The 20446-nt window shown below is 37.6% G+C and overlaps 1 protein-coding gene across 1 annotated transcript in view; it reads left to right on the forward strand.

Moving 5' to 3' along the window:
- usp43 (ubiquitin specific peptidase 43) overlaps positions 1-20446 on the forward strand; it is a 123829-nt gene that overhangs the window by 40168 nt on the left and 63215 nt on the right. The window contains exons 4-6 of the mRNA XM_011473836.3: positions 3761-3853; positions 8775-8910; positions 11105-11249. Of these exons, the coding sequence (XP_011472138.1) occupies positions 3761-3853; positions 8775-8910; positions 11105-11249 (374 nt within the window). The remainder of the gene's footprint in view (positions 1-3760; positions 3854-8774; positions 8911-11104; positions 11250-20446) is intronic.

The following is a 20446-nucleotide window of genomic DNA, read 5'->3' on the forward strand; positions in this document are numbered from 1 at the left end:
ATAAGTGAACCAAAGCTCTCTTACGTCCCTGCTCCAAATTCTCCTACTTGTCTATTTTTCTAGAAAAGTTCCAAATCAACAGGGAGAGCCCTTCGTTCTGTCATTCCCACAAGTTCAGCATGGCTGCTTTTTTCCAACAAACCTGCAACACTTTCTTTCTTTCCTCTTTCTTTTTTTTTCTCAAGACAAACCCATTTAGTCAGGAAGCATCACTTTAAGACGTTTTAAGATTTTAGATTCAAAGTTTCTTCTTTATGTTTAGTCACTTTTGATCTCCAGATTGTTGTTAGGTTTCCGTGGCTGATTTGTGTGTTTCCAGCTACTGCTGGTCAAAGCTAGGGTACTAAGATTTCCCCAAATGCGAGAAAATATAAGCTCAACTACTACCCTACTACCAGTTACTGCTAACATACAAATTATAGGAATATGTCTGTTTGCATTGCATTTATTACAACATTACATATTAAAACTCATGAGCAGGAGGCGGAAGGAAAATATAAAAGAACATGTGTGAAACCACACACAAAAAAGAGTTTAACTGAGGATAACTGAGGCTCCAGGTTCTAAACAAAACAAAGCAGCGAGTTTGGCCAACACTAAATCAGATGTGGGCGTTTTAAAAATAACAGTTGTGTTGCAAACAGCAGCTGAAGTGGCTCTAGAATGCATGTATGTGGAAAGCAATGTCAAGAAATAAAACGCCTGAAGTAGAGCAGCTCACACATGCAACTTAAAGGAAGAGAACAAACTTTAAGAGGAAAATATTTTCTACAAGCAGCGCATAGACAGGAAGGCAGCTGATTACATTATTGAGGTTTTTTTTTAAATGCAAAACCATCCCAGGCTTTGGGCTGTGGTTGGTCACCTGCAGCTTTTGCTCGTCCTTACCTTCCTTTCAAAATAAATTGGAGCGATTGCCGGCATTAAAATTGTTCAATCATCACAAAGAAGAAACTGTATCTGCAGTATGAGGTAAACATAAACCATAAAACCACCTGTAGTCTCCTGCATCAGAGTCCCTTAATACAAAACGATTGGGCTTTTCCCCCATAATATGCATCCTGGTTCATTGCTTTTGTGGAATCAGTCATCAAGATTTTTGAATAAAGTTTTCTGTTTGAGTTCTTCGATCAGTATTGGGTCAATATTGACAATGTTAGTTTGTGCAGGTTTCTGTATGCTGCACCAGACTCCTTCTGAAAGTCTCAGTTTTCACTCTCCTATTTATGTCATTTGTTTTCACTAAACTCGGCCCACCTTGACTCCAAATGCAAGGTAGCATCACATCCATCATGTTTGGCTCATTTTTATTTGTATTTTTTGTCTCTGACACCATGGAACTCCTTTTGTTTTCCTTTCCACCTCATTTTTTTGCTGCTTTTTTCCTTTTGGCTTTATTTATGTTTTTGTTATTTTTTTTTTTCCCTGTGGAACTTGCCGGAATTTTCTGATTTGGAATAAATGTTTGTGATTGGAGCTGTGCTGTCGTGTGGTTTGGGCTGCCTGTGTCAGTTTGTTGTGGTTCAGGGTTTTAAATGAGCCTTTGTCAAAGTCTGTGTCCCCGTGTCTGTCTTCCTGTTTGTGACATCCATTTTTAATGGCCTGGGAGACATGCAGAAGGCCTCAGCCTCACTTTCTATTCAGGCGAACACCACAGTTCAGGAAGTGAGTTTTAAGATTCAATTTGATTGGGGCTTTTGTTGTGATGGTAACCTGATTAAAACTTTTTTATTTTTTGCTACTACTAACAACTTTAAACAATTCACATTTGTGAACTTAAAAACTCCCTAAAAAATGCAAATGTTTGGATTTACACCCTAATAGAACAAATGTTCGAGAACAATCATTATTTGACTATGTTTATCTTCAAATCCACTTACAGATTTGAAAATATGCAACATTATATGAATTATCTTAATTTGTACATGGTTCAAAAGTTATGGTTGTTGAAAGAATGTAAACATTGAAGCTAAATCTTTGGTAAAAGGTTAAATGAACATTTTTAATAGAAACACAGGCAGGCATGGGGAGATTGGTACATATACATACACGGGCGCATATAAAAGGTTCTATAGGAGAAACAAATTGAATTTTGTGAACACCGTAATGGATTTAAAGTATAAGTGGATCCACAATTGCATAAAAAAATATATACCAATATATATTTCGCTATCCTTCTCCATCTTTAAGGTTAAAGTGAGATTTCTTCCTAAATATTTCTGTTTTTCAGGATAGAAATTTTTTTTTTATCTAATTTAAAATTTGTGCCAGGTATTAAAAACGATGACAGTTTCGTGCCAGTGGTGTTTAATGGCATTTAGTTAATAAATCTTGGGGGGCAAAAAAAATCTAGATCATTATTTAACCAAAGTAGGCGACTCTGACTTTAATGAACACTGAAGAAAAGCACACAGGGGCTCTATTTGATTCATTTTATCAGTAAAGAGAAATGACTGCTGTTGTCCTTCGCTGCCCAATGACGTCTGTTTGATGATCACTCTAGATTCTAAAGAGGGTTGCAACATCATTTTTAGAAGGTTGTAAAGCAAAAAAGATAAAAGCAGAGCATGATGTGCTTTTGAGAAGGATCTTTTGAAAAGCTGGTGATTCTGAAATGTGAAAAACCTGCCAGTGTTTACTACAAAACCTTTGCTGTTTGGGTATAATTCACCTGACTCCGGGGCAAGAAAAAGCAGGTTAAGGGATGATATTTTTTATCTCTATTCATAGCAATGTCTGCAGTGAAAACACAAAGTGCTCACACCGTTTGTGTAAATGTTGTTTAGTCAGATCAGGTTTTTTGCAGCCTAATTGACTGTGCATGCACTTTAATGCACATTACCCAGAGTATTAAAACTGTCTTTCACTCTGTAGAGATCAGATCTTTATTGCAGTTGTAGGATTCAGTCTGTTTGCTTTTGATCTGAGATTCCTCTGCTGGTCTATAAGCTGCCTGTAAACGTCTCCTGGACCAAAAGCAAAAGTCCTGTTTTCTTCTAATCTTTGTACTTTCTTGAAAGCTTTGAAAGGAAGTGTTGATACTGTCAGAGGGCTGTTTTTTTCCCCCTTCTAGTCTTTTACTCACTTGACTGTTAAAAAAAAAAGAGATTCTTTGTCATTAATCTCTCAGCTTTGTAGCTTTTCTTAAGTTTTTTCTTTCTGTTCTGCTGCTTTATTTCTCTTTGTTTCAGAACTGTCCCAACATTTCTGCTTTGTCCATCTCTTTCATTTCCACTTTTCTTTCTTTTTTTTCAATTTCTTTTACTTATTTACCACTTTTTCCTCCACTTTTATTCTATTTTCTAGCTCATATGAACTGTTACTTAACTGTGCCATAAATTCTCATTACTATTCTGGGAAACCTAATAAAAAAGCATCTCACCTCTGTTGCCTTGCTGTTGCCTTTTCTCAGCGGCTGAAAGGAACTCGCATGGTCTATTCACAACGACTCTGCACATTTAAAATGCTGTCTGCATTAAGACTGTGAAAGAGTGCACACTTCCTCCTTAATTGGGATTTTAAGAAGTTCATAAATCTGTCTGAACCTCAATTTATAGCTTTATATTCATGATAACGACAGTGTCTGAGTTTAACCCTTTTAGCAGAATACCTTACAGCCACCGATTTGGGCAAATTACACTGTCAAATTCTATTGTTATTAATTTTTTGTCTTTCTTCAATTTTTATTTTTTACAAATGCTCTGTTTTTTGAATAATTGAGAGACTGTAACCTCTCCTCTGTTTGTGTGTTTGTCTCCAGGTCTTCTCTGACGTGCCCCCATTGCCTTAAGCAGAGCAACACTTTTGACCCGTTTTTATGCATCTCTCTTCCTATTCCCCTGCGGCAAACCAGGTAACAAACCCACACACAGTGTGCACTGAGTAACCTGGTATGTGAGTTTTTAATAGAAGCATCTTTTACAGAAGCATCATATCATCTATTTGAAGAGCTATTTTTAGAGTCTATAAAAATAGGCACAAACAAATGCCAGCTTCTTCAGATTTTAGGCGATAAAAGACGATTACTTGCCTAATTTTGATCTTACAACTGCTGGTTATAATTATAGTTCTTTATTATTTGCGTCCAGAATTTTTTAAAATTATTTTCTGCTACTATTTGACAGTAGTTCACTGCCAAAACTAACCCAACAGTGAGTTTAAAAATGTTACCTGTATCTTCAGGAATGTTCTTGCTTTTTGTTCGCCACTTCCAACATTACAGAAATTTGTTTGTATCAAAATAAGGTTTATTTAGGCTATTTTCAATAAATTGACACATTTTGAGGTCTGTATTTTAAGTAATAAGATCCTCTGGAGGTTGAGACTTTCTTAATCCGTTTTCCATCCTTTATGCTTCAAGTATTTGCTGTTACACCAAGTGGTTTCTATTCTTTCACTTCTCATTTATGTTTTCAGTTGTTTACTAAAGAAATGTTGCAATCTTGTAATTCGGAGACGCCTAGCACCATCAGGGTAGCAGATTTGGTGACATGCCTCACACTTCTGTCCTGCTAACAACACCTTTCTGTGGGAGGCGACAAACAAAAAAACAAAACATTTAAAGAAAGGCATTAGTTTTATGCAGAGTTTTAATAAAATTATCATTGTTAATTAACGTTTCCTCTAGGTATAATGAAGAAAAACGTATTTTGACAACTTCTGTCTGACAAACTTTGTTTTACAGTCTTAGATAGAATCTGAAGTAAAAACTTTGGCTGGAATATGTCAATATTTAAAACTGATGAAAAGTTTTTTTTGTGTGTGTTTTTGTTGACATGTTGTTGTGGCATTTTTCTTAGGATGGCAGACATGTCTAAAGAAAACTGAGCTTGAAAGGGCTTTTTTAATCAGTTTCTTTGTTAAAATAATGTGAATAAAGAGCAGACGAGGCCAAAACGGGCCACAAGCTCCCTGCTCCGCTCTATTCTGATGCATCCCCATGTAGACAAATAGATGCACGTCTTTGTTTCGTTCCTGAAAGCTCTCAGGAACGAAGACTGGAGAGGGGGTGGGGTTGCTCCAAGCCATCGGTCCCAACCACAACTCGGACGCAACTTTCTAATGCATGCCACAGAATCTATGTCCTAGAAAACAACAGAAATGTTTTGATTTAGGCTAAAAACGGCATAGTCATGATTAAAACACCACTGGCAACGCTTTTATAATAGATTAAAAGATGATTTTAGGGTATCTGTAAAACTGATGTGAAAAGGTAGGATACAGATGTTATCAGTCCATGTAGTTTTAGTTCAGAGAAAAGAAAAAAACAAGTACAACAACCACTTTCCTAATTAAACTGCAATAGTTCTTTACTATTGCACCTCTCTGCCCCAAATCCAGAGATTTTTTCCTTCTACATCCACTTTAGTTTTCCCGCATGGTGAATGCAATGCATCTCCCTATCTCCAAGCATGCAGATGCCACAGCTCTGCATCTTCCCTGCACGTCTGCATCCGGACAGTTTGACATCTCTGGCAGTGTGTGGCGGTTTCCCGCAGTGGCAGATGGAAATGAATTCCAGGCTTCTGCACTGACCAGACAGGCGCGCACATGCTGTGGCCTCGGCGCACTGTCCTGCTGCAGCGCTATCCCAGCTGAATGCCTGATAAGTCTGAGCCCCCCTGAGAAACAGCAGCAGCATCCAGCTGCCAGCATGCCATCAAAGCGTGGGCACTGCAGATAATGTCCGCATGACAGAGAGAAAAATTAAAAATGGCCGTAACTGTGTGTGTTTTTTTCCAAGTGTTTGACCTTTCACCACAGGGGTAACCTTCTTAATGAAGTTTGTGTTTTAGTTCGCTTCAGCGAATGCTTTTTTTGTGCCTTTTAGGCTACTATAGCAATGTAGATGATAGAATATAAAAAGCTAGGATTCAGTTAATAAAAAGTAAAGTGAGACACTGAGGATAGTAACTGTTTGTGAAACAGTAGAATTCCCTTCTGGATTTGCCCAAGACAAGGAGCTAAAACAGGTAGCTCCATACCAAAATGTCAGTTGGAAAATCCACTAAATTGCTTAAAAGAGTGAGGGCACCTAAACACTAAGGGCATATTCAGATTGGAAAAGTCTGTTGGCCAAGACGGAGTCCGCTAAATTTTTCCAGATTGAGTCAAGCAGACATCCCTCTTTCGAACCGAAACTTGTAAACAAAAACATGTGACTAAAGATCTCTTCAGTCATTGATTGTTGGGAAGATGGTGAGAAGCAATGTATAACACTTTAAAAGTTGTTTTATTTAGCCTGGATTTATGCAACCAAATTTTAATGGATTGCTGTGTCACATCATTGCTCAGCTACATCCCATAATGCCTGGCTACAGTGGTCATTCGGTCCATTTTTTCCGCTCCAAGCCATGCCTATGAGGCTGCTGTTCATGGGCTGCGAGAAATTATTTGTCAGTGCTAAAAAATACGACTACCCATTCCAAACCTATGCAGCACTTAGAATCTATGATCTAAAAGGTGTGGAAACATTTACGTGCCTTTAACATCTATAGCATAGCTTCTAAGGATCCCCCCCCCTTTTTCAGCTTGGAAGTTGTGTGTATTTCAGCAAGCTGATGTGAGAACATATGAGAGCTTGTTGTTTATTAAAGATGAGCAGACTCTGTAACAGCAGGAGGGCTGAGGAGCTGAAAAAATGGGCTAGCAACTCTTCCCGTTCCTGTCGAGAGCCTTCCCACGCTCTTTATCCTGTTTCATTTCACATTTGCGTCTCACCGCTGAGTAATATTGGGGAAAGAAAAGAAAAAAGAAAACCATCTGCTCGGATCTTTAGCTGTATGCTGTCAATCTCCCGCCTGGTAACACATAACTCACCTGAAGTAGTGGATAAAAAAAGAAGATAAATCAATGAAATAAAAAAAGATAAACAAAATCCAGTTGGCAGATTTTTTGATGGAATCATCTGGGTAAGTGAGAGGCTGCACTACATTACTCACCTGAATAATGCATGATGGGAAATGGAAAGTGCAAATATCACCGCTTACTGTTTTCATCCTTTTTGTTTTTATTTTTCAAGGCTTCATTTTTATCTTTACATTTTTGTTCAAAATGTTTTGTTTCCTTTATGTTCTGATTTAATAATCTTCTCAATGGATTTATTGGTTTCAATTATGGGATATTACAATAAATCATTACAAATTGCAGATCTAGCCCATTTCAAAATTTGTTAAATACATTGATTAGAAAATAATGAAAAATAATGAAGATGTAAGAAAAAGCCATCTTCTTGATGGTATAATTACTCATAATAAATGTTTTTGCAATAATGAAAACATTACACACACGTCAAAGTACATTCAATAAATATGATGATGATCAAATAAAGTCAAATAGAGTTTAATTTGCTTGAAAGGTAGTGGGAAGAATGCATACAATCCCAATCCTTGCTGTATTTCTTTATTATATATGTATTCATTTAAAGCGGTTATCCATCCGTCTGTCTGTCCGTTTGTCCGTCTTCCCGTCTGCCCTGTAATGCACCTACATCCTTCATAGTCGGCCCTCAGATTGGTTGCAAAAAGAAAAAAACTTTCAGTAGTACTTCTGTTTGGAAGAAATTTTTTTGTTTTTTTTGCCAGACAAATGAATAATAAAGATGTAGTTTACACTCACGTTTCAACTGTCTTCTGTTGAGGTTGTGTGTACGTCATAGCATCTCATTACTACAGTTTTAAGTAGATAGCATATTCTCTTTTTTAAGATTTATTGCAAAATTCTCTTTCCTGCTTCACTAAACTGTCTACAGAAAAGAAGAAGGGGACATTTTAAGCTATGATAACCAGCTTCTTTATGGGTAATGTGAAAAAAATAAAAAAAAGGCAATGCACTCAAGCTAATTTCACACCGCCCTCAGCAACAGGCTTTCAAACAACCACTTCCAGTGAAAAGTTGATGTAAATCAATCAATGTAAATGGGCTTCTGCATTCACAAATCCTGCATTCACGCAAGTTTTTACAGCTTTTTTCTGGCTCTGTGCACAAAACTCGTGGCCATTGAACATTGGTTAAAGGCCGAACCAGGTTCTCTTCTGACCAATCAGGGACTGGAATTTGGTAGCGACGGATGGATGGCATCCCCTTTAATTCAAGGAAGTTCCAACCGTTTTAAATTTGATCATGGAAGGGAAATTAATAACTGCGGTTTGTGCCTGGACAGAATGTTATGACACCAAGTCTTTACATATGGGAAGAAAGCTGTGAAAGAAAACACCTGGACAAACCACATTTCGCACAAAACATAAAATAAAGAAGAGGCCCTTCCCTGCTTTTCCAGTGTGAACACGATCGGCTAAATGAGCGTTCAAGAACTCTGTTTGAGCACGTTCAACATCGTTTGTCAGATGCCTGGTGTGAACGTAGAATCACACTTTGTGAAGACACACAAATTGCTAGATTTTCTAATTTTCTAATTTTACAGAAGGTATTTTTGTTTAAAACCTGAACTTTTTATTTTCAGGGTATTTAATTGTTTGGCTGCTGCTTCTTCTTTTCTCTGCTGATTTTCTTGAATTCTGCACAGATGCATTAATCTCCCTTTGGCTCCATGTCGCAGCACTATATATTTGTTACTAGCGTGTGTACCTGCATACAAATATGTAATTAACTCCGTACCCCAGGCTGGGTTTGGAATGTGCATGAACGTAAACAGGGAAAATCAAAATTACTTCCTAATTTAGCTGTTGATTGTAATTTATATCCCTTCCGTCTTTTGTGTCGTACACAAAATTACTCGCAAATAAACAACAACCTGATTGTGCTTCACTCCACAGAGCCTTATGTGTGACGCTGGTGTTCAGTGCCAAGGGTCAGAGGTATGTGAGGGTGGGGCTCGCTGTGCCTCTGTTTGGCTCCATCTCCACCCTGAGAACTATGACGGCGGCTGAGGGCAACATCGCCCCCGATCAGGTGTGTACTCAAAAAAACACAACAAGCTCACAGCATTAATGTCAGAATCAAATGAAAGTAACGTGAGTTTGGTTTGGATCCAAGTAACTTGACTTAAAAACATGAGGCGTTTTCAAGAAGTTTTGAGTGTCCCCAAAAAGCTGTCAAAATAAAAATCATTTGAATTAATAACATAGTTTTGAGCAACACATTAGTTCAGCTTTGTAAATTGTATCTTAAGTCATTATAATACAATGCTTGTTGTTCAGTATTATAGAAGACAGCCTTTAAATATTCTTTTTTTTAATTTTTGACCTACCGGTAAGTAGCTGGTAGATTCCTAAAGCCCTTTCACCAGCCACATTTATTCTGGGAAAAATAAAGATCAAATAGTTAAATTATTTGAAAAATGTAAAGTAAAGTGGAGGTCTTTGGACACGTGATACTTGTTTTATTTAATTAATTACGTTTATATATTTTAATAATAATAAGGGCTGCATGGTGGCGCAGTGGTTAGCGCTCTTGCCTCACAGCAAGAAGGACCCCGGTTCAAGTCCCGGCTGGGGGACATGAAAAACAGAACATCAATGGGGGACCTTTCTGTGTAGAGTTTGCATGTTCTCCCCGTGCATGCGTGGGTTCTCTCCAGGGTCTCCGGCTTCCTCCCACCATCCAAAAACATGCTTCATAGGTTAATTGGCAACTCTAAATTGACCATAGGTGTGAGTGCGGGAGTGAATGAGTGTGTGAGTGAGGACATTCTACCCTGCAACAAACTGGCGACTTGTTCAGGGTGTCCCCCCTGCCTTCGCCCACAAGTGGCCGGGATAGGCTCCGGCAGCCCCGTGACCCCGAAAGGGATAAAACGGTTAAGAAAATGAATGAATGAATGAATGAATATATTTTAATAAAAATAGACAGCAAAAATATGAAAGAACAGAATTATTTTGACTGTTCCCAAATAGGAAATTGTCAGGAACTGGTGGTATTTGACCCAATGTGCAGGAGACCAGGCTTGGTGGCAGAAACCTTAACAAGGAGAAACAAAAAAGGCCACAAAGCAAATGACCTGACAAGAGTGAACTAAAAACAAGACACATAAACAGACACTCCAAGGGAAATTGTGTTTTTAGTAGTTTTAACATGTTCTTATAGCATTTTTTACATGATGGAGGACAGATATAAAGAGATTGAAATGTTATAACTGTGTTTGAGTATTTCTTCATTCAAATCGTGTTAAGCAGATAAAAATCCATGAATAGAAAAAGCTCTGTTTTTGATGCAGCAGCTGAAATGGGCGGACTAAAGTCCAGATACATAAATACATTAAGGCCTTTTTTTCTCATCGGAGCTGGTGTCCGGCTCAAAACTGTACGGCTGGATAGCTCCAGTATTGTTGCCCCTCTTATCTTATAATGGGTTATGAGGGGCTGTAAGCTAGAGAGAGAGAGTGCAAACAAAGGGATCATGGGATATCAGCAGAGGGTTACTTCCGTGCCAACAGTCAAATTTCTGATTAACTCTGACCACTCTGTGGAAAATATGTCTCAGAAAAACAACACAGGTTTTTTGATTTTTGGCTAAAAACTGCAAAATAATAATTAGGATTAAAATACCACTTGGAACTTTTTTACAATAAATAAAAATATAGTTGTTTTGGGACTTCAAAATTCACAGAAATGAAAACAGCTGAGATAATTATGAACAGGAACCTGTTGTAACTGACAGGGGACAGGATTCAAACATAACATGACCAAACACAAGCACTAAAACATCAAGCTAAAGGGAAAATTCCCCCTAAAAAGAACTTATTTTAAACTTGTAATTTGTTTTTCAACATTTTGGTAAAAAAAATAATTTGCCACATTTTAGGATATATAAACAGAACTCAAATGTGCCAAAGTAAAATGACAATCAATATCAATAAGTATTTATTCAATCAATCAATCAATCAATCAATCAGTCAAACTTTATAAAAAGTTGCACAACTCGAAGGACTTTACAATTAAAATTAGAATCGGACAATAGATGAATAAATCAATAAAAAGAGAGAAACCCAGTCCAGCATTTGTGGTGGGCGGGTTTTGGCACAAAACCCTGAAGTAATTTACATAATTTTAAATATCTAGAAATTACACCTGTACTTTTATTGTCTATATTTTGATACCTTGTTATCCATACATCCCGTCACAACCACGTTTCTTTGCTTGTCCAGGTTATTCTTGCGGAACTCTACTCCACCGGTTTCCAGCGCTCTTTCTCAGACGAGGATGAACTGACCATGATTGCTGACAGCGACGTCGTCTACGCTTTCCAAGCTCCTCCCGTTTCCAATCGTGGCGGCTTAACTCCGCACTCAGGTAACTTTGGTAACGGTCTGTCAATAAAACCAGCGGTCCCCAACCCCCGGGCCGCAGACTGGTACCGGTCCTTGGGTCATTTGGTACCGGGCCGCACAGATAGAATAAATAACTTTTATTACTTCCGTTTTATTAATTCCGAAATCTGAAAGATGTTTTATTTTGAAAAATCGCCCAATTCTCTGTTACATCTGTCTTTGTCACTCTTGACGGAGGCCAAGGCGCTCTTTTCGGTCACGTGATAGGTTACCGCTAAAATAGAACCCAGGAGCTAGCAAAATGAGTAAAAACAAACATCTGGAGAGTTTCTTTGCCACGAGGAGAAGGCCCAGCCAGGAGACAGAAGAGGAACATTCAACTTCCAAAAAAAAGAAAGCTACATTTAATAGACAGTACTTCTTTTTTGCAGCATGAGTTTAGGAACGGAAGAGGATGAAGAGACCTATGCGATGTACATTGACATGCTTGTCAAAATAAAAGCATAGAGTTTGTATTGTCAAGTCTCTGTTCCTCCTTCATCGTAGCTTTGTTACAATAGTTGTCCGCCACACAGTGGCGCCACCAGGGGGTGGCCGACACCTGACCACCCCAGGGGCCACCCCACTAGCCACTATAAACTGTGGTAGCATCAGTTGTGCATTTTATCCCAAATGTACAGGCGGCAAGTCTCTGATCACCTAAACCGGCCCACACCCCCTCCCCTCCCTGCTGCCTTTGCGTGCGCGGACATCTAAAGCTAAAGACGCTGGATGCAGAACATGGATAAGACAGTGAGGCTTATCTTCCTTTGGGGTTCACTTCCTCGTTCGAACCCTCAGAGCCTCCGGGGCAGGTTAAACAAAAGAACCAGTCTCAGTTCTTCAAGAGAAACTTTCTTTATTACTTTTTCCTAAAGTCCAAAACGGCGACTGACTTCGCATGTATGCGCTCCACACACGCGCTGCCCCCCTCCCTTCCTGCATCGCGGGAGCACCGGTTTCAGCGTGCACGCACGGACACACATGCACACGCACACACACAATCACACATCCCAAAGCACTACATTTCTTTTCATGCCTGTTAAATATTTCCTGTGGTGTCTTTTAACAATCTCTTTACTGTACTTTAGATCACCTGATCTGTATTGTGCGCAAATACTTGGTGCAAATACGCCACATCATCAGCGGTGGTGGAGGTGCCATTACTTTTTATTAATACGTAAAAAAGGATGTCCCTGTCACACGCGCCTCTCATTTTTATGGCACTATTTAAGCACTGGTTGTTGTGTTACCGCAACATTTTGATATGTTTTTGACCCGTTTCCACAGAGTTACCTATAGTCATTAGTTGACGCTTGTGTATGTCAATTTTCAGAGAATGCAGAGAAATTCAACATATATTCTTATTTTAAAGAAAAGAAAAGTACAGCAGAAGCATTAATTTGGTAAGAAATGGTAGGAGAGCAACAGAGGAGTTGTGAGGAGGAGGAAGATGAGACAGAGCATCATGATCCACAGCCAGCATGAATGACAGAAGATAATAAGGAAGACAAAGATGAGACAGCATCAGACTAGGTACAGTCAGCATCATTGGTCAGAGAAACAAAGCAGAACTCAGCAAAAGGGGTTCGACCTGTTCCTGGACCAACAGGTGACGTTAGAATTATGTTGCACTAATAATGAAACAGTTTCATGTTTATTAGCCTGAATAGAAATGTCTACAGATATAATTAATAATTACCATGGAAGGGTATTTTTATTTTTATTTCAGAACAACTGATTTCAGTCAAGTCCCAGTCAAGAGCCGAACACCCCAAGCAGACACACCTAGGCATTAAATGTATATAAAATAAATAAAAATATATCAGTAGTAGTATCTACTAATGATAGCTACTAGTATCTATAGTAGTATCTACTAATGATAGCTACTAGTATCTATAGTAGTATCTACTATAAGTTAATGTTCTACAAAATATCAGTAGGCATTTAACTTTCTGTTAGTTTTCTAAAGGTTGTTTTACTACCTTTAGTAGAATAAATTTTAAAATGATAGCTCATGGTTTTTGTGTGCCACCCCAAGATTTAATGTGGCCCCCTACTGGCCACCTCCATGAAAAATTTCTGGAGGCGCCACTGCCGCCACATCTTAAAGACCGGTCCGGGAAAACTTTAAATGACGCCATACTGCTCCGCGGCGTTAAAAAGCTTGGGGACCACTGAATAAAATCTATTTAAGCTTTACTCATCCCTCACAAACAATTTCTTTATCAGTCCACTTGAGCTGTTTCAACATTTTTACTGTGAAAATCAATGTCTAATGAATCCTGTTTTATTAGCAGATATTTTACTCTGCATTGCAGCACAGAGTGAGGAAACCTTCATTCTGCTTTTGTATGGATGGCAGCACCCTAATGAATTAGATTAGATTGAAAATCTGAGTGGTGGCATTGGGAAAGAAAAAAAAGTTTCTGGAGCGTCTCACGTGAATGAGCTTCTGCAAATTAAATTACTGTGATTGAATCTCCAAATTCAGCCAACTGAATTAATGTGTCTCAAACTACACATATTTGTCCAATAAATTCAATTTCACTTTGGTAAAAGCAGCTTTTTTGTGTTTTTATCACTATTTATGCATTTTCATCCAGGTATCCAAGGTCTAGCATGACAACAAGGAAACAGATTTTTTGTGTACTGCTAAGTTACTGAAATGTTGCTTTAGAGGCACATTTCTCCATTGCAGATCAAACAGGAGAAAATACTGCAAGTATTTAAAAACAGTTTCCTAGCGCAGAGCATCTCGTGGAGGTTCTGCAAAAGGAGAGCTTTAATTAACTGGCATGCTTTGGCTTCTTTGCAATTTGTGAAACATGTTGCATTACAGGTGTGTCCAATCGCATTCCTCTGGGCCTGGTCTCACTATCTGTCTTATCTACTTCTGTCTCAAAGTCTAATAAATATTTAATTGTTTGTGTTTTAATTCTCATTTTTAAATCTTTTTCCACACTTTATGCATTTCTCAGGCTGTTCTAGGAAAGCAATTTCCACATTGCTGCAATAATCAGGTTTTCTTATTCCTGTTCTAATTACCTCAAGCAGGTGTGTTCCAGCAGTTAGAAGCAGCGAGGGCACAGGTAGAAAAAAAAAGGATTTTAAAATACCAAGAGATGCCCTACTGGAGTAAATTTCATTTACTGTCAGTAACAATATTTAATTAAAAACATTGTTTTATTTCTCCCTGTTTTTAAGCTTATTGTCTATCCTCACTTTGCCAACATTACACACCCAAACTCAAGAACTTAAGTGTCTATGTAATTAAAATACGAAGGCAAAAGCCCAGTTCTAAAAAACATGGAGGAGAAAAATACAATTTCTTGTATTCCTCCCACAGGTGAGCAAACACCAAGTAGATCATTGTGCTTGTTGTGTTAAAGCAGGAAAACTGGGGAGAAATGTCTGACACTGGAGCCTAAGGACCAGGGCTGAGGATTGCTTCTCCACAGTTTTTCTACATCAGTGGTCTCCAACATTTTTCAGGCCCCGGATCGTTTTACGTCAGACAATATTTTTCGGACCGGGCTGTACAAGCCTGAAGTCTTATTTTTATTTTTGTTTTTTAGCCTCCAGTTTCCTTGAACATTTGAGGCTGAAATTTATCTTCTGTAAAATATTTGCCGCTCATTTAAACTTTATTTGCTAGATTTCGTGTAGGAACCTCAAAAGTGGGACAAATTTTCTCCTAAAGGGCCTAACTGTCAAAATAGAAGTTAAAAATCAGATGCCAAATACAACCTTGTCCAACTTTTAAGGTGCCACAGATTAATGCATTGAAAAAAAAGTTGCTGCAACTGCTATTTTTAAAATATAATAATAAAAGGTTTGAGCAACTTTATGTTCTGCATCTTCGTAGCGATAGGAAGCTGGTTGCTAAACATTATCTATTACAAATCTGGAGTAAAGACTCCTGGTTTTGTCTTTTAAATGCTGCTTCCTTTTATTTTGAAGTCAAATGCTCTTTTTCTGTGTCCTCACTGGTTCTTTTCTGCGAAAAGAAACTTTCCAAATATGTTAGTATTTTGTGCTTTGCTAGTTGGTTCAGTTGGTGCAGCCGCTTTTAGAAATTATTGATATGAGCAAGAAACTTGACATGTCTCAAGAATAAGCTGGGTGTGGTGGAGAGAATCCAGTAGTTTTCCAAAATTAAACTTCCTTCAGAATCAGATTATAAATTAAATAGTTGAATAGACATAGTCTTTTTCCGTGCAGCCCGGTACCAACTCCTCGGACCGATACCAGTCCGTGGCCCAGAGGTTGGGAACCACTGTTTTACATGACTATTTCAACTATTGTGCTTTTGAGTTTGTCAAAAGATACAGCATTTTTAGCTGTGCTTTAAAGAAAGAAAGAAACATTTTTAAGACTTTAAAAACTAGATGCAACATTTTTGCTTTCATCTCTGCTAGAATTTCAAAGTTGGATTTCTATCAGATGGCACAGTTAAAGAAAAGGAAAATCAAAAACATGTCTTTGGTATTGCCAGTAGTCATTAACAAAAATTGTATTGATTCTTGCTCTTTTCGTGAGCTAGTTGCCTTTTTCAAAGCTTAGATTTTAGACTATGTTAAGTGATATTATCTATAGACAAACATAAAAGATCTTCAAAATTTCTCCACCTAAACCTAAGTCAAACTTTAAAAGATGTAGCAAGAGCAAAGAAAAGTTTTCCTGCTGTGTATCATGACTTTTTCCTGGATCTTGTGTATCACCTGTGATAAATGATAAATTAGCTGACTTGCATGACTCCCTTAGGCAGTGTGAATAAACATTTGTTTGATAGCTTCATATATGAACCTATGAAGACCCAAATAACCTGTAACTGTGTTGCTCAGCTTTTTCTGTTAGCAGTGCGTTGGAGGGACGTATTTGAAGTTTGCATGTCATTATCTGATCAAAAAAGAACAATCTGGTCAGCATGTTTTCCTGGTGAGCAGTGCGTCTCTGTAAAGGAACTGTTGCAGGTTAGATAAAATGGATTTGATGGTAACTAAAGCTGCCAGCGTAAGTCAGTTCATTCTAAATCATAAAAGTTTTACAGATTTAACTACATTAAAGTTATTAGGCGTGAAGCCGAGCGAGCACAGGCACAAAAAGCAATTACATTTCCCTTACTTTCACTAAATTTTTATTGACAGGTGAAATTTGGGTGTTAAATTGAAGAGTCTGGGGGAAAAAAATCAAATACGCATTTAAAGGTTTTTACCTCTTAGTTTAATTTCAGTTGTAGCTTATATTCTACACCAGTATCCTCCAGAGTTCTGCCTGTTTTTGTGACTCATGAGGTTTCTGCAGAGGTGATGAGCCAAATCAAGGGTCCTGTAGGGTCAAGATAAGGCACCTAATAAAAAAATCCTTTGAAAAGCAAAATAATCAGTTTAATTCAGTTCAATTATCGTCTAATAATGTAATTTTTCACCCCCCAAAACTAGAGAGCCGGAGTTGTGGGTGGGACCGCTGCCACAGAGCAACCCGGCCCCCCTCCTCCTCCCCGTTGCAGAGCAGGGACCCTAATGGCCTGCACAGCTAATTTTCTACATCACAAATAAGCTCTGTTTTTCGGATGTATTAGTACTCAAAATGCTATCTTGAGCTCACTTTTCTTCATTTTCAAGAGATAAATGCCACAAGAACACGTTAAAAACACCAAAGTCGTGATTTTCATTGTAGTGGGTCTTTAAATGAGTTCATACTGTAGCTGTCGTCACACAAAAGCTGATTCCAAACCCTTCACATATAACATAGTTTTAAGCAAAATGAGTGGTAGGTCAGTTGAAATAAAATTACTATTATAGTTTTGGAAAAAAAAGCTTAATGGTGTGTTCAGAAAAGCTCTGAATTCAGGGCCTTTTAAGAGAAAAATAAGCAAATATAATTGCGGCTTTGACAGCAGTGGGTAGTGGATAGAAATGAAAGGCGGATTAGGCCACTGCTCCCTCCAGATCTGCTCCAGTTCATAAAGATAATCAGGGCACTTTTAATGGAAAACACATCTTATTGTGTCCATTTTCTGTCACACTGTCGATGCATTAATGCTGAGGAAGCATTTCCCAGTGGATTATCTCTGTAATGCCACATTCAGAAAGGCAGTTTGACTGGTAATAACAACAGAGGAATGCTTGGTTTCTATTCATCCCACTGAGGCTGATATGCATGCTTCTCTGAGAAATCAAAATGGCTGCAGGTCTCATGATTGGGACTTCACTCTGTTCATTATGGCCTCAAAATTTGCTCCCTTTAAAATTCCTCCTGCCATCATGAACCCTCTCATACCGGGCTCTGCAATAAATCCATCGTTAGTCAAGACCATTTGTCATAGAATTAATTCAAATTTGGCCTCATTTTCTTGATAAAAAGAAAAATGGCTGTAAACTCTCTTTTTTTTTATATAAATTTTATTTTTCATGTTTAAAATTATTATGAATCATGTTGCTAACACTGTGTAGTGGATTAAACGCACAACAACTGAAGTGTGTGCTAATGTCACATGACTAACCAACAAAATAAATGTCATTTCATTATATTATACAAATCTATACACACAAACATTATACGTTTTCATAAAAGCATTGTAAATTTACTATGTGATGTTTTCTGTGTTTCGTGATATCTAAGTGTGCTCCTTTGATTTTAAAGTTTATGTTCAATAACCTATGGACGTTTTTTTCTACCCATAATTCAACGTTATATTCCATTCTCAATTGACAATGCTCTATGCAGGTCAGGCTTGCAATTTTAAAATGCATTTTGCAATTGAAAGTTCAATATGAAAAAATGCAATTCAATTTTACATTTTGAAAATAACAGTTAGTTTTTAATAGAAAAAAGCTAAATCAATGCAATGCATTTTCATTTGAATGACAATGGAAAATTCAATAGATTTTGCTTCCGTTTTAGATTTTATTAAAACAATGTAAGGTGAATTATTGTATTTCTCTCAAATTGCATGATCACAATACAAATTGAATTGTCAATTGAGTCACTTTGAATTATGGGTGAAAAAGAACTTCAATAATAACTAAATGTAATGCACAAAATTATTGAATAAGAATAAATCTTACATTTTTACTCTTTCAACTTTAAATTTGACACTTGACTGTTTTTTATGTCTGTATCATGAACAAATATAACAAACACAAAGTGAAACAGGTAAATGAAATGAATTTTAGGAATGCTTAAAGGAAACCCGTTGATCTCAAAAACACTTGTCCTCTTCATGTTGGTGAAAAGAAAACCTTGTTCCCACGTGAGTTAATGAGATTTAGCATTAACAGGAAGTGATGGCAGAAGTTTAAGTAATGGAGAACATCAAACATCGAACAATCGATTTATTTCCAAAGTGCCTCAATCACATTCTGTTTCTCATTCAGCAAATGAGTCCATTTGCATATGAATGAAGCAGTTAAAGCTGTGTGGGCCTGAAGGGGAAACTTTCCTCCTGTTGTGACCAAGTACATCTCTAGTTTTTTTTTCCAAAAACATAAATGAAAGAAAATGTCACAATTTAGGTTTCTCTTTCTAACATGGAACACCTGAAAGAATTTTGACTCAAAGATATAGGGTTGAAGGTTATTTAAGCAGAGAAAACTGTTGCTGTTGTTTTAAATAACCCACTTTCATATAACTTTTCTTTTTAATTAACTGAACCATGTGATTCAGGCGACTCGACCTGCTTAAAACATCAGTGATGCAGTCAGTTGTTGATGTTCCTATCTCTTTCCTCTGCCTTTATACGGATTATAACTCTGTTTATGCATAAATAAATACATATAGTTGGACTTAATGCTGACATGTGAGTTTATTGTATTGCACAAATGGTTATGAGGATGTTTTAGCTCCTTTTAAATGGTTTTTCAGACACTTTTTTTTACATTTTGTACAAAACGAGTGACGGTGACAGCATAGTTTGAGGCAACAGTTGATGTCCTGTTGGATATACACAGATCAACTTATTTTAGGTAACATTTTTTAAACAAACTAAAAAGGTGTGCCTGTTCTATAATTAGTCTTACCGCTTTGCTTTTACTGAGTTATTTTTTTTTAAACTAGATTGACAAAAATGACATTGTGTGATTAAACTCATGAACACGTGAAGTCAACATGAACAGCAGCTGCATTACTTTCGGAACTTCTGAGGGAAGTACATTTCTCATCTGCTGGTCTTGCTGCAGGAGCTAACAGGTTTGCGATGAAGATGACCTTTTGAAGGTTAAACTTAGCATCAAGTGTGAATGAAAAATGGTTAAAGTGAAAATAGAGATGTTTTAAATGCTAAACAAGCTGCTGTGAATGAGACAGAAGATATACCAGAGCTCTAAGACAGAATAGTCAGGACAAACTGCAAGTATCCAGTGAGCTGTAGTTTCTGGATAAAGGTGTTTATGTGGATGTCCCTTTCATCCTTTGTTGACTCTTCATCTTGTTTAGAACAAACTGGGTTTTGAAAGAACGTACTCACGATTCCTGTTGAACAAGCTTTAGATTCCTGAAACAAAAACACTTCATAAATGCACAATTTTCCGGCACTTTTACCGTTTTGTTGAACTTGTGATTCGTAACCTGTGTGCTTTTAGCACGGCTGACCAATATTTCAGACATGATGCAACGTAATGCAAAATCCCCAGGGCAGTTTGAACTAATCTTGAGTGGTGTTGTTTTTTAACAGGAAAAAGAGGCTCGGATGATGTGACTTCTTTGTGTAGATAAAGAGGAGGGCGGATTATGAACTGGAAGCAGCTGAGAATAAATAAAAAGAAAGATTAAACTGGGGTCCCTGTATCTCATCTGCCAAATTTCTGCAGACCGAAATCTCAGATGTTCAAATGTCTTAAGTGCTTTGAGCAGTTAGCAATGTAAGGACCCCTGTTTTGGGGTTTTTTTGGCCTGTATTATTGTGTCCAAAAATGTTTCCTAGAAATAATCCCATTGTGGTTTGGTTCCTCGGATGGTTCTCTCGTCTGAAGGTTATATTCATATGCCGTGTTACTTGTCGCATCATGTTCAGCACTCTTGATAGAACCTGAAGTGCATTTTATTCAACCGGGGATCTCTAGCTGAAGCAACATCTGATGTTGCAGATTCTGTACAACAAGAAAAAAAAGAAAATGTGTCTGACGCTGAAGCCCGAGAACCAGTGTTGAGCTCATCAGCAGTTTCCTCTTTATTCTA

This window comes from Oryzias latipes, chromosome 1 (assembly GCF_002234675.1).
Source record: "Oryzias latipes chromosome 1, ASM223467v1".
NCBI lineage: Eukaryota > Metazoa > Chordata > Actinopteri > Beloniformes > Adrianichthyidae > Oryzias > Oryzias latipes.